This window comes from Nannobrachium achirus, assembly GCF_963921795.1.
Source record: "Nannobrachium achirus genome assembly, chromosome: 7".
NCBI classification, from domain to species: domain Eukaryota; kingdom Metazoa; phylum Chordata; class Actinopteri; order Myctophiformes; family Myctophidae; genus Nannobrachium; species Nannobrachium achirus.
In genome coordinates, this window is record NC_137816.1 from 13,576,517 (window position 1) to 13,589,500 (window position 12,984).

Genomic DNA, 12,984 nt, shown 5'->3' on the forward strand with positions numbered 1-12,984 from the left:
AATAAGACACGATTCACACAATAACATGCCACTTGATGGTGGTTGGAACAGTTCAAGGAAGAGAGACTAAGTAATCAGCTACATCAGCTAAAATAACAAGCTGTAGTTTTTATGACTACACAATTTAGATATTCTTGGGCCTTACAATACTAAAAGGCCACAGGTGCATATGAATTTGGTTTTGTAATACTATACTATGCCACTGAGTATTGCATCCATACAACATGGATGTCCACAAACATGATTTGTGTAAAATCCTCCATAACTTATACGCATAACATAACAGGCAGTGTATCTGCTGTGTTAACTACCCAGACATGTCACTCAACAATCTAATGTATAGTTATACTGTTATTAATGTGGATAAGATCACAATTATTAATATCACAAACAAAGGAATAGTGAGAATTCTTCAAATCAGAGTAGGCTGAGAATAGTTCCAGAAAGACAGGAAAGGTTAAAGTCCTAGGGTTTTGGACATCTGACAGGCATGTGATTACAATGACAGTCTGTAGATTCAACCAGACCGATCAGATTAGAATTGGAAACAGTGGCCCGTCTGAAGATCAAGATTAAGACTACACTCCATTACTCAAGCAGGCTATTTGTGGCACACACATCTATGACTTTTCAAATCCATCCAAGACAAAGACGCGATGCATGTTAATCTACTGCAAGGTTGTGCTGGTGTTAACTGTCAAACACATAGAAGAGAGAACGGTACCTACCTGGGCTCCCTGCCCCTCCCTGTGCCTCCATGCAGCTCAGCCGACAGGGTCCTGCTGTTTACCACAACAGCATTGGAGAGTGGAGGAGACAGACAGAGGATGGAAGGGAGAAAGAAAAGGAGGCTGTGTTTGTCTGTGTATGTGTGGACAAGTCACAGCGAGCGAGAGAGGGAGAGAGGGAGAGAAGGAGAGAGAGAGAGAGAGAGGGGGGAGAGATACTCCGGCACTCCTCAGATGCTGCTGCTCTCCTTTCTTGTCACCCGTTGTTCTAGATCTCACATCCAGGTGCTCTTGGCTTCTCAGCGCTCACACTCAACCTGGACGGCACTGCCATTAGAGCACGCTGCAGGCTGCACTATCACACACACACACACACACACACACACACACACACACACACACACACACACACACACACACACACACACACACACACACACACACACAGACAGACAGACACTCACACGTCCCACAATGAGGGAGAGATATATGGGAACATCACAACAAATTGCTCAGCCACTTTTGTTTGGTAAGCCCCGGCATTGTCAAAGAGCTTGGTGGGAAGAGAATAGAGAGAGATCCAGAGAGGACAAAGAGAAAGGGAGAGGGAGAGAGAGAGAGGGATGGGAGGAGAGGAGAGGAGGAGAGGGGGAGGAAAAGAGGGGTAGGCTGGCTGGCTGCCCAGAATGAGACAGAATGGGGTATATCGCAATATCGGGGAGGGCTGTGGGGCACTGGAAGGGGAGGGGGGAGGTGTGTGTGTGTGTGTGTGTGTGTGTGTGTGTGTGTGTGTGTGTGTGTGTGTGTGTGTGTGCGTGTGCGTGTGTGTGTGTGTGTGTGTGTGTGCGCGTGTGGGTTGCAATCATGGTGTAACAGCAACTCATTGACTGACTAAAGATGTAGCCTACCTCTAACTTCCTCAAAAGGAAGAATAGCTACACATAGCCTGTTTGTGAATTGTTCATTGTTCTGTGATGAAAACAGGTGGCAGGTGGTGAAACACACACTGAATGTGTGCGTTACTGATGAGTGCAATTTTGAAACAGCAACACAACAAAATAAATACCTAAACCTTACAGATTAAACCCTGCTCGAATTTGCTCACTTTACCTGTTTGATGTGAAATGCTGCATTCATCCTTCCCAGGCTCCCAGCTGGCTGGACCAAGGTATAGCCTTGGGCTGGACTGGCTTACATTGTAACACTTGAACCACAGCTATGCTGGTAGACAGGGCCCTCTAGTGGGAGCATCTAGGACAGACACGCAGTGGTTTCACAAATGGGCAAAGTAACCAAGTACATTTAACTTAAGAAGGCCTACTTTGAGGTATTTGTACTTTATTTGAGTATTTCGAATTTTCAATACTTTTACTTCTACTCCACTACATCTCGGATCCAAATATTATTTTTTCATTTATTCTGATGATTAAATGTTCTTCAATGTTTTTTTTCTGCTTTATTGTAATCATGTGTATTTTTTCTGTTAAGCACTTGTGCTTAATTTTCTGCTCTGTAAAGCGCTTTGTTACAAATACAGTTTTAGTTATCACTATTATTATTATTATTACATTTTGAATTCTGAACCTTTACTTGTAACAGAGTATTTCTAAAGTGCAGTAAAACATTTGAGTAGGCTACCTGTATCACCCATAGAGTTATAATATTAAGTGGTATCACCACTGCAGCCATGCTAGTAGACAGGGACCTCTAGTGGAGCATCTATAGCACAGACACGTGATCGTGTTCCCGTGACAACGCTTGTTGTTTGAGTATCAATGGCCAGGAGGGTGGCTGTGTGTTAGCCGTGACATGCTACCTCCTAACTTTCTCTTCTACAACTACGTAAATATTTACTACATATAACGGTGTCCACAATATTTTACAATGGTAAGTAAACGTCTACGTTCAGGTAACAGCTAGGGATCAGTTGAAGAACATTTTTTCCCCAGCTCTTAGTTTAAATCATAGACAGCTAATAGCTAAGGCTACTGTGCTACTGCTCACGCACTGTAAGTTTATAGTCTATGGTTGAGCCATGCTTTTTAAGAATGTTTTGATAATGTCTCAAAAGCTAAATTAAAATGAACAACTTTAGCCCCAGCTGATACTAACCAACTGCCAAATAATTATTTATTTGCAAATAATCAACACAGCCACCGCCACCCAAAGGCAAGGAGATAAATGGACCCAAACCATGCCTTTAAAAACATCTCACATCATTAGAGCCACTGTCACTGGCAGGAGTCTTTAATCTTTTGTCCCCATTATTGTAACTATTCCCTGGCTATACTGAGATGACAGTTTGCAAGGGCAATGAGGGGAGCACAGTTTTCTTAGTATACAGTAAAATAATAAGACACGATTCACACAATAACATGCCACTTGATGGTTGGAACAGTTCGAGGAAGAGAGACTAATCAGCTAAAACAACAAGTTGTAGAATGTAGTACAGCTGTACAGAATCTAGATATTCTTGGGCCTTACAATACTAAAAGGCCACAGGTGCATATGAATTTGGTTTTGTAATACTATACTATAATGCCACTGAGTATTGCATCCATACAACATGGATGTCCACAAACATGATTTCAGTGAAAATAACACATTGATGTGTGTAAAATCCTCCTTAACTTATAAGCATAACAGGAAGTGTATCTGCTGTGTTAGCTACCCAGACATGTCACTCAACAATCTAATGTATAGTTATACTGTTATTAATGTGGATAAGATCACAATTATTAATATCACAAACAAACTTTAGCCCCAGCTGATACTAACCAACTGCCAAATAATTATTTATTTGCAAATAATCAACACAGCCACCCAAAGGCAAGGGCGCAAGCAAGAAACCCAAGGAAAAGAATCCTACGGTAATCGATGGCCTTTCCACGGACGAAATGTCGAAGGAGCAGGTAATGTTGATCTCATTATATAGGTAGCCTATCTCTAATGGATGTATTTATATATCTGCAATCTGCATAACATATTTCTTTGACACTTCAAAGTTATTGAATAGCAGGAGACCTTAAGCCACCTCTGTTTGAAGCATTACATTTAGATCATCTTCAATCATAACATAAAACATTTAGAGGATGGCACATTAACACACACACACACACACACACACACACACACACACACACACACACACACACACACACACAGACACACACACACACACACACACACACACACACACACACACACACACACACACACACAAATGAACCCAGGAAGTTAAAATATGAAGTAGGCTGATTAAAATATGCACACATTTGACTGTTACCATGATTACCATCACATGACAGTACACTCTAAAAAAGATTTCTGTATGGATTGATAGCTGGAGGAGCACATTGTGCGCCTCCGAGAAGAGCTGGACCGGGAGAGGGAGGAGAGGAACTACTTTCAGCTGGAGAGGGACAAGATCCACACCTTCTGGGAGATCACCAAGAGACACCTTGCAGAGAGAGAGGCAGAACTGAGGAACAGGGACAGGGAGATGGAGGAGGCTGAGGAGCGCCATCAAGTGGAGATCAAGGTAAGTTTGAGAACAGTCCTCCACTGTTGTCAGTGTATGCAGCATATTATAGTTGTTGTTGGGTGGAAACCCTCTATGTCCAAAACCATTCGTTTTGTATTTATCATTTTTAAATGTATTTAAAATAGTAAAAATAGACGATCTACAAGCGCACAACACCTCTGCCATTATATCTAGTTTTGTGCGACAGTCTTGTGTGATGAAGCATGACTTGACTTAACAAAAAAATTGAAACTTGGAGATGTAACGTTTTTGCCCGACAGTGGCAATAATTTATTTGCTACCTTTGACATAGCAAAAGAGTTTAACATTCAGTTATCTTAACATGTTAGAGAAATATTGTCCACACAGAAAGATTCTCTGCATTTGATTTAATTCAGAGTGTAAAAATTGACAAAAAGGACTCAAAGAGTGCAAGCATTTAGGCTGTTTTAGAAGTGTTGTGAATTCAGGCTTTTTAACATTATCATGTTCCATCAGGTGTACAAGCAGAAGGTGAAGCACTTGCTATACGAGCACCACAACACTGTCTCTGAGGTGAAGGCAGAGGGTGTAGTCTCTACTAAGCTGATGCAGAAGGAGCAGCAAGAGTTGGAGAATGAGCTCCGTAAGGGCATACGTGTTTTCAAGGTGGACCTCAAGGAGCAGGAACTCTCCAATGAAAGCCTTTTCAAACAGCAAAAACTGGTGAGTAGGTACCCACAATAATTGTGTTACCATCAAGACAACCACATTTATTTTGAATACCTATAATAAATATTGTTTTGTTCATCATAATTATTTTCTGCATTTCGACATTATTGGTAGCCTGGAATCCAGCTCCGTTCGGCAGGGGGGGGATTCCAGGCTACATTGGCACACACTTCTAGGCTTAACTGTATCATCTCCATCTCAACAGAAATACGATGAAGAATTAACAAAAACGAGAAACAATTTTGAGAGACAAGTCAGAGGTGAATGAACCATGTCCATGTGGGTTGCCTTCAATTCATTATCAAAACCTTGCATTGGAAGTTTGAATTTTGTGTCTGTCTCCATTTTGACAGAAATTGAGGCCAAGTACGAGAAGAAGATGGTCATGCTGCGACAAGAACTGGATCTCCAGAGGAAAAGAGAAATCACAGAGACAGAGGAGCGAAGTAACAGCCACATTGCCACTCTGAAGGAGAACCATGAGAAAGCTTTCAGCAACATAAAGAACTATTACAATGACATTACGCTCAACAATCTGGCTCTCATGAACACACTGAAGGTAAGTTATGTTAAAAATAAACCATGATTGTCCCTTGAAGGTCCGTGATTTCAAATGCATACAGTATACGTATTTGGCACAGAGAGAGAGAGACAGACAGACAGACATGAAAACTGTTACACTCCTTTCATTTGTATATTTTTTTTCTGATTGTATTGTATTGTCTTTGGCAATGTAAAGTGTTTTCTCATGCCAATAAAGCCCTCCTCTGCGGGAGGGAGCAGCGGTCAGAAATCATTGAGGGGACAGGCGGTAATGGACAGAAATCTAAGCGGACGGTCGGGAGTGGAATTTAACCTGCTAAGGGAGGGACAGCGAATGCATTTAAGGGCTCTACCACAATGTTTCATTGCCCGCATTTGAGGCAGATGTATTCACACCGACAGTGAACCATATGCTGTAGCGAATCTAAACCACCGTTTTTGGGGGGATTTGCATTTGTTTCTTTGATTCGCAAAAGAATACGGATGCGTCTTCACACATTCCCAAACGATGCGCATTTTCCGACAGTACGGATACGTTTTAATCACAATAAAACATGCCTGTGTGAATGTGGCCAAAGATAGAAGCTATAATGCTATCTCTATCTAATTTGCAATACCAACCCTTGGGAGCCCATTCATGAAACAGAAAAGTCTGATTGTATTAAACAATTTTAAACTCGACAAGATTGCAGCTGTGCGGAAATATAATGCTATCTCTATCTAATTTGCAATACCAACCCTTGGGAGCCCATTCATGAAACAGAAAAGTCTGATTGTATTAAACAATTTTAAACTCGACAAGATTGCAGCTGCGGAAATCTTGGGTTATCCTCTAGTCTACATTATATCTGTCAAGTCTTTGTTTCATAAAATCCACCGTTGTCATGTTATGGTCTACTTTCTGTTTGTGCAGTGATTATTTTTCAAAGTGTTTGAGGTTAGAAGCGCTCATTGGAAATCACTCAACAGTACTGTGTACGGGGGGCACGGTGGCGCAGTGGTTAATGCTTCGCCTCACAGCTAGAAGGTCCTGGGTTCGATTCCCGCCGGGGGACGCTGTGGGCACTGGCGGCGTGTTCCTCCCTCCACGTTATCAGCGCCCACACCCTAGGTGGGGTTGGCGATAGGGAGTTTGCATGTTCTCCCTGTGTCTCCTAGGGTTGATACCCTCACAAAAACATGCACGTAATCCTGGTCTCAATATTGCCTCCCCCTGGCCAGCCGGGGTGCCTGATGGAGGGGAAAGGAACTGGTTGGAATAACGTGTTCCTTCCACGCGCCATGTCCAAACCAGGGAAATCTCCACTGTCAGGTGAAAAAAAGCAACTTGGACTCCTCATGCATAGAAGGAAGCATGAGGTCAGTCCGTGAGTCCGTTCTCTCCACCAGGCGCGGCAGAAGGAGAGCAGAGCCCAGGATTACATAGGCAATTAGCACTGGGTGAAAAAATGGGTTACAAAATTGTGGGATAAAAAAAAAAAAGGAAATCACTCAACAGTACTGCGTACCACCTGACCTGAAAATGGAAATGGCACATAATGCAGGAGGCTGCAGGATGTTGCGCTATTAAAAACGAGTGTTTCCAAACACACGCTGCCCTAACTAGGGAATAGTTGGGTTGAGCACTGCAGTTTTGTGTTTTACACGTCAACAAAAATGGCATATTGATGACGTTTAGGAACAAGTGGAAGATATGAAGAAGAAAGAGGAGCGACTAGAGAAGGAGATGGCGGAAGTGTCGCTTCAGAACAAGCGTCTGACTGAACCACTCCAGAAAGCCAAGGAGGAGATGGCTGAGCTGCACAAACAGCTGCTCCATTATGAGAAGGACAAGGTCTCATTGGCGGTGCGTTTACAACCCAAGGGTGTTCTTATTCATTCTTTGAGCATTTGTTGAGCAGATGAAACCTGCTCTGCTTGATATATATCCCAGTGTTTCTCAAACCTTTACATTTCAAGGTCTCCTCATTGAATGCCATTTCAAGATGGCCCCCAAGTACCAGACTGCCACTATCCTAGATTTCTAGTGCACGGATCAATTTTTAGTGCACGGATCGTGCACACCCATGCACCATATATGCATCATATGTGTAGTACTTTTTAACAGCTTTCAAACAAAAAAATCCGCTTGGAAATCCGTTCAGGCATTCATGAGTTACAAGCCTTCAAAGTCAGACAAAACAGCCATTTTTGACATTTTGAAAGATGTGTTTGTTTGTTATGGGGCTACACATGCAATTTCACAATTGCGATCATGCCTAATACATTTGAGGCATTTTTAGAAATTCTTTTATAAAAAAGAATTTAGATTTTTTTTTTTTTTTTCAAAATGGCTTCCAACTCGGGAAACTCGGGCTCTGGCAGCCTGGGACTACTGTAATAACTCGGGAAACTCGGGCCTTGGCAGTCAATGAGTTAACTCTGACAGTATACAAATGGAAACAAATTCCATTTGTACACTGTAAGAGTTACATACTCGTATGGGTCAATTTTGACCCCCATAATGGAACCCACAAAGTCCCTGGAATACACCTTGAGAACCACTGGTATAGCCTACATTTCCGTGTATTTACATGCATTACATTACACATGACAGCATGCATTACAAGCGCATGAATTTGATTCATGATTCTTGTAAAATGTCACTTGAGAGAGAGAGAAATGTGAAGGGTCAAATAAGGTGTCTTATAATTTGTCTGTGCTACCAGAGCTCATGTACTGTACATTAATGGCTAATAACTCTTGACAGCATTCCAAGGCACGTTTGAAGGTTGGAGAAAAGGAGATGAAAGACCTGAAATGGGAGCATGAGGTGTTGGAGCAGAGGTTCAGCAAGGTAAAACTCTAAAACGTGTTTTAGATGTTTTTTTCTATTAATTCACTCTCAGCTGAACTGTGTGTATTTGTGCATGTTTCACACTCAGCTGAACTGTGTGTATTTGTGCATGTTTCACACTCAGCTGAACTGTGTGTATTTGTGCATGTTTCACACTCAGCTGAACTGTGTGTATTTGTGCATGTTTTTGTGCATAAATACGATATGCGTTTATGCTCACGTGTCCATCACAACTGCTGCAACAACTGAACATTTGTTCAAAGATAGTTGGACAACCACTTCAGAGGCTATATACGACTACGTATGATAACAGCATTCTAAGGTTGGCAAGAAATATTACCTCTAATAGTAGCCATGTGTTGCATAGAGAATATAGGTTGCTGCCTTCAGGAAGGAGATACAGTGTTCCTGCATACAATAAGGTCAGACTAAAAGGTCCTTTGTCCATCAGTCGACATTAAGGCTTAATCAGGAGTTGCCATAGGTAGGCTTAGCGGTGGACACTGCTCTTGTCTATATTATCCTTATGTATGTAAACCTGTCTTGTTTTTGTTACCTGTGTCAAATGTTTGTATATATGTTTCGGATACATGGCTGCTGTGTCGCAAGACAAATTTCAGTGTGAACTGACAATAAAGTACTATATCATACTATATCATTTGTGGATAATGGTCACAGGTCCAGACGGAGAGAGATGAGCTGTACAAGAAGTTCACCCAGGCTATTCAAGAGGTGCAGCAGAAGAGTGGTTTTAAGAATGTGTTGCTGGAACGGAAACTGGAGGCCCTGACAGACAACCTGGAAAAGAAGGAGGCTCAGCTAAATGAGGTGCTGTCTGCCTCCAACATGGACCAAACGGCCCTGGGTGTGGTCACGCGTAAAGTTGAGGTACTATAACCCCCTTGTCTCTTCTTTTGTTCCTTTATTATATGTACATTGGAACACAAATCTCTGCCATGGGAGGTATGCCATAATAATATAATAATGCTCATACTGTCTGACATAAAACCGTCTGTCTCTCTGTATTTGTGTAGGCATATAAACAAGCATTATCTGTTGTATCAATCTATAAATGCGAGAAATCTCTGAGTATGTATGTATGTATGTGCCCCGCGTATCTCGAGAATCGTCCTACCGGCTTCAGATTCGGCACGCGCGTTCCACGCCGTGGCGCGGAGTGCAGTGCCGGGCCTCGACCTGACCCGACGTGCGGTTTTCCCGTACCGGCGCGAAACGTTTGGAATCTCCTTATGCGGAGCTGATTGTTAACATCAGGCTGTTCCGGAGGAAATCGGCGCAAGTGCTGACTCATTGTGACATCACTTCATAAAAGGCTCTGACATCACGTACACCACATGAGTCAATGGGCATAAATGGACACAGGCAAACAGATGGTCAAAACGGGTCCTATGACAACAGGTATAATGTATAGGGGCATAAAATGGACGCAGACAGACAGATAACTCCATATATGGGCATAAATGGACACAGGCAAACAGATGGTCAAAACGGGTCCTACAGAGATCTCCCTATACAGTATGGGCATAAAATGGACGTAGACAGACAGATATCTCCATATATGGGCATAAAATGGACGCAGACAGACAGATAACTCCATATATGGGCATAAATGGACACAGGCAAACAGATGGTCAAAACGGGTCCTACAGAGATCTCCATATACAGTATGGGCATAAAATGGACGTAGACAGACAGATATCTCCATATATGGGCATAAATGGACACACGCAAAGAGATGAGATGAGATTACAATAGGTATAATGGGGTTTGCATTAAAGGGCGGGGCATTCATTCCCTATTTACATTGTTCCCGAGTTGGCCCGGGCGCTGACTAGACGCTCGGCCGCCCGGCCGAGTATGTGTCCCAGTATGTTTAAAATAGGACAAATTATTAAATGTAGTTTGATCACACGTCATGTGATCCACTTCATCACTTGTAGAAAACTACCATTCGATTAAGCCAACACGCACATGAAAGCAGCATCATACTGTCTGATGTAGTAAATTAAAACTGTCTCTCTGTTTCTCTCACTCATTCACTCTGTGTGTGTGTGTGTGTGTGTGTGTGTGTGTGTGTGTGTGTGTGTGTGTGTGTGTGTGTGTGTGTGTGTGTGTGTGTGTGTGTGTGTGTGTGTGTGTGTGTGTGTGTGTGTGTGTGTGTGTGTGTGTGTGTGTGTGTGTGTGTGTGAGAGAGTGAGAGTCAGTAGGCAACAGAAACAGGCACATTGAAAAACAAACACACACACACACGCACACACAGTGTTGAAAACAAATCTCTTGGCAGAGAGCAAAAATCCTTCAGATACACCTGTACTTTTTGAATTATCATTATTGCTTGCCGTTGTTACTTCTGCATGCTTATGTACTATTATGTATGCTTGTTCCACTGCCTTCACATTAGTACAGTAATCTGTTAATGTGTGTGTGTGTGTGTGTGTGTGTGTGTTTGTTTTTTGTTTTGTTTTTTCACATTAGGAAGTTATGGACTCCAAGAACACTGCTATCAAGGGATTGCAGTATGAATTGGCTCGTGTGTCCAAGGTGAGTCAGTCTATGCTCTGTGTAATAGCGTCAGGGTTTTACTTGCTTATACTGTAGGTAGTGGTGTCAGCTTATTTTGTATTGGTTTTAGAACTGTCATCTATAAAGAGACATTTCTGATTGGCAGGCCCATAATGACATGCTGCGGACCTACGAAGCAAAGCTGAAGGCCTTTGGCATCCCTGTGGAAGAGCTAGGCTTCAAGACCCCAGACTGCACTGTAGCTGGGCAGACTCTGGGACAGGGTCCTGCAAGCATGGTCTCTGCACCCCGATGAGAACCCATATTATCCTTTGACCCATTTAGGCCTGAACACATTATTACGCAATATTTTATGCTTTAAATATGAAAAAAATAGCAGATATACAAGCTCACAGCGCGGCACCGAGTGCCGCGCTGCGAGCTTGTAGATCTGCTATTTTTGAGAAATTGTGAAAATTAGAATTTTCACCCGATTCTGTCTTTCACCCGAAGTGTCTTTTGAATCCTTCTAAGGTGTTTTGAAAAGCCTATGTTTCTATGTCAGCAATCTGGCCAGCCATCGTCAAAGAAAAGGTCCTTTTCACTTAACTGGAGCTCAGTTCGTCTGTTCTTGAGAGACTACTGTGTCAGTGGTGCTCAAACCTTTTCATGTGAAGGACCCCCAAACTGATATTTATTTGGCCACAGACCCGCATCTCAAAATATTTAGTTCAAGGGACCACCCAGAAGCAAGATTTGAGTTACAAATGTTTGCTTTGAAAATACATATATTCATAGATTTGCACACATTTTCACGACTTTTTCAAAAATAGCAGATCTACAAGCTCGTAGCGCGGCACTCGGTGCCGCGCTGTGAGCTTGTATATCTGCTATTTTTCACTGGTTAAAGCTTTCAATAATTCTAGGCCTAAATGGGTCAAAATACTTTGACTTCCTTGACGGCCTTTGATCTACTCTGACACTTGCATTATTTTTTATTTTTTATCTACAAATAAACTATTAAAGCACCTTAATCATTTTCTTTGCCTCCAAATGATGCTGATAAGCAATGATATGAATAAATTGACTTGTATAAAAGGTACTACTGTTTTCATGATATCATTTTCTGCTATGTTTGTGAGTTGAAGTAGCAGTTCATTGTGCAAGAAATGTCAAATATTAACATAGTTTATATAATGGGTTGGAGTTGGCTGCATAATATGTGTGGTCAACTCATACATTCCAGTATACCATTCTGGAGTTATAAATAACAGTTCGGCATAGTTCAGTACTGTTTGCCCATGACACTTGAGAACCTGCAGGTGGCACTGTGCTACAGCTAAAGTATATACCGGTAAATATGGACTGCACAGGAATAGACATTTAGTCCAAATTGAGACTGCTCTAGTCTAGTCAATGCCAAGGACCTCAGAGGGAGGACTCTAGAAAAATATTTCTTTAGTACTTCATTAATACTTCAATAATCATTAGTTTGAACTAGGCTACAGTATTAGAATTGGGAGAAGCACATACTGTAATCAGATTAACTTTCATTGGCATGATGATATGCAATCTCGCCTTTCTGTTGAGGCCAATGATCCTTGTGGCCCTTTGATCATCTATCAAGCAAAAGCATTGGCCATGGGATGAATATTAACGTATTAAAAATCAAATGATGATGACCAAAATGGAATGATCATGTAGGTTGTTTCCAAGCTGAAACAAAACGAGCACAACAGTTTACCGGGTGCACTCAACAAGACTCATTGTTCATAAAACAAAGATGTTTTGGCGTCATGCCTTCTTCTTCATGAATGCTAAATCTGTGTCCCCATAAGAAATCTTGGGTCTGAAATGTACAAGACTGTACACCACACGAACATGGCAACCAAGTCATAATTTGTTCACTTAATAACCATTGTTATTAAAGTCCAATCATTCGCAAACACTAAAACATCCATGTTTTTGGAGATTGGACTATTGCAGTGAGATCTTCATCAACAGTCATTTAGAGAGCTGGGACCCCACTCCTGATTTAATTATTCTGCACTTCATGGCTTCTATTGTATTTTAGAATATTTTATGAAGTTGTTTAATTTGTACAGTATATGTAACAATGG

At 41.8% G+C, this 12,984-nt stretch overlaps 2 protein-coding genes across 2 annotated transcripts in view; one reads left to right on the forward strand and one right to left on the reverse strand.

Annotated features, from left to right (window-relative positions):
* dbndd1 (dysbindin domain containing 1) overlaps positions 1–853 on the reverse strand; it is a 40,969-nt gene extending 40,116 nt beyond the window's left edge. Inside the window, exon 1 of the mRNA XM_080729860.1 lies at positions 729–853. Coding sequence (XP_080585986.1) covers positions 729–759 — 31 coding nt within the window. The 5' untranslated portion in view covers positions 760–853. The remainder of the gene's footprint in view (positions 1–728) is intronic.
* A 1,654-nt stretch (positions 854–2,507) lies between these two features.
* drc4 (dynein regulatory complex subunit 4) lies at positions 2,508–11,221 on the forward strand. The gene is made up of 11 exons (XM_080729643.1): positions 2,508–2,615; positions 3,548–3,640; positions 4,072–4,269; positions 4,750–4,956; positions 5,168–5,222; positions 5,316–5,521; positions 7,184–7,351; positions 8,255–8,341; positions 9,020–9,229; positions 10,838–10,903; positions 11,031–11,221. Exons 1-11 carry the CDS (start codon positions 2,613–2,615, stop codon positions 11,178–11,180), a joined length of 1,443 nt encoding a protein of 480 aa, XP_080585769.1. The 5' UTR covers positions 2,508–2,612; the 3' UTR covers positions 11,181–11,221.
* Positions 11,222–12,984: the final 1,763 nt, after the last annotated feature.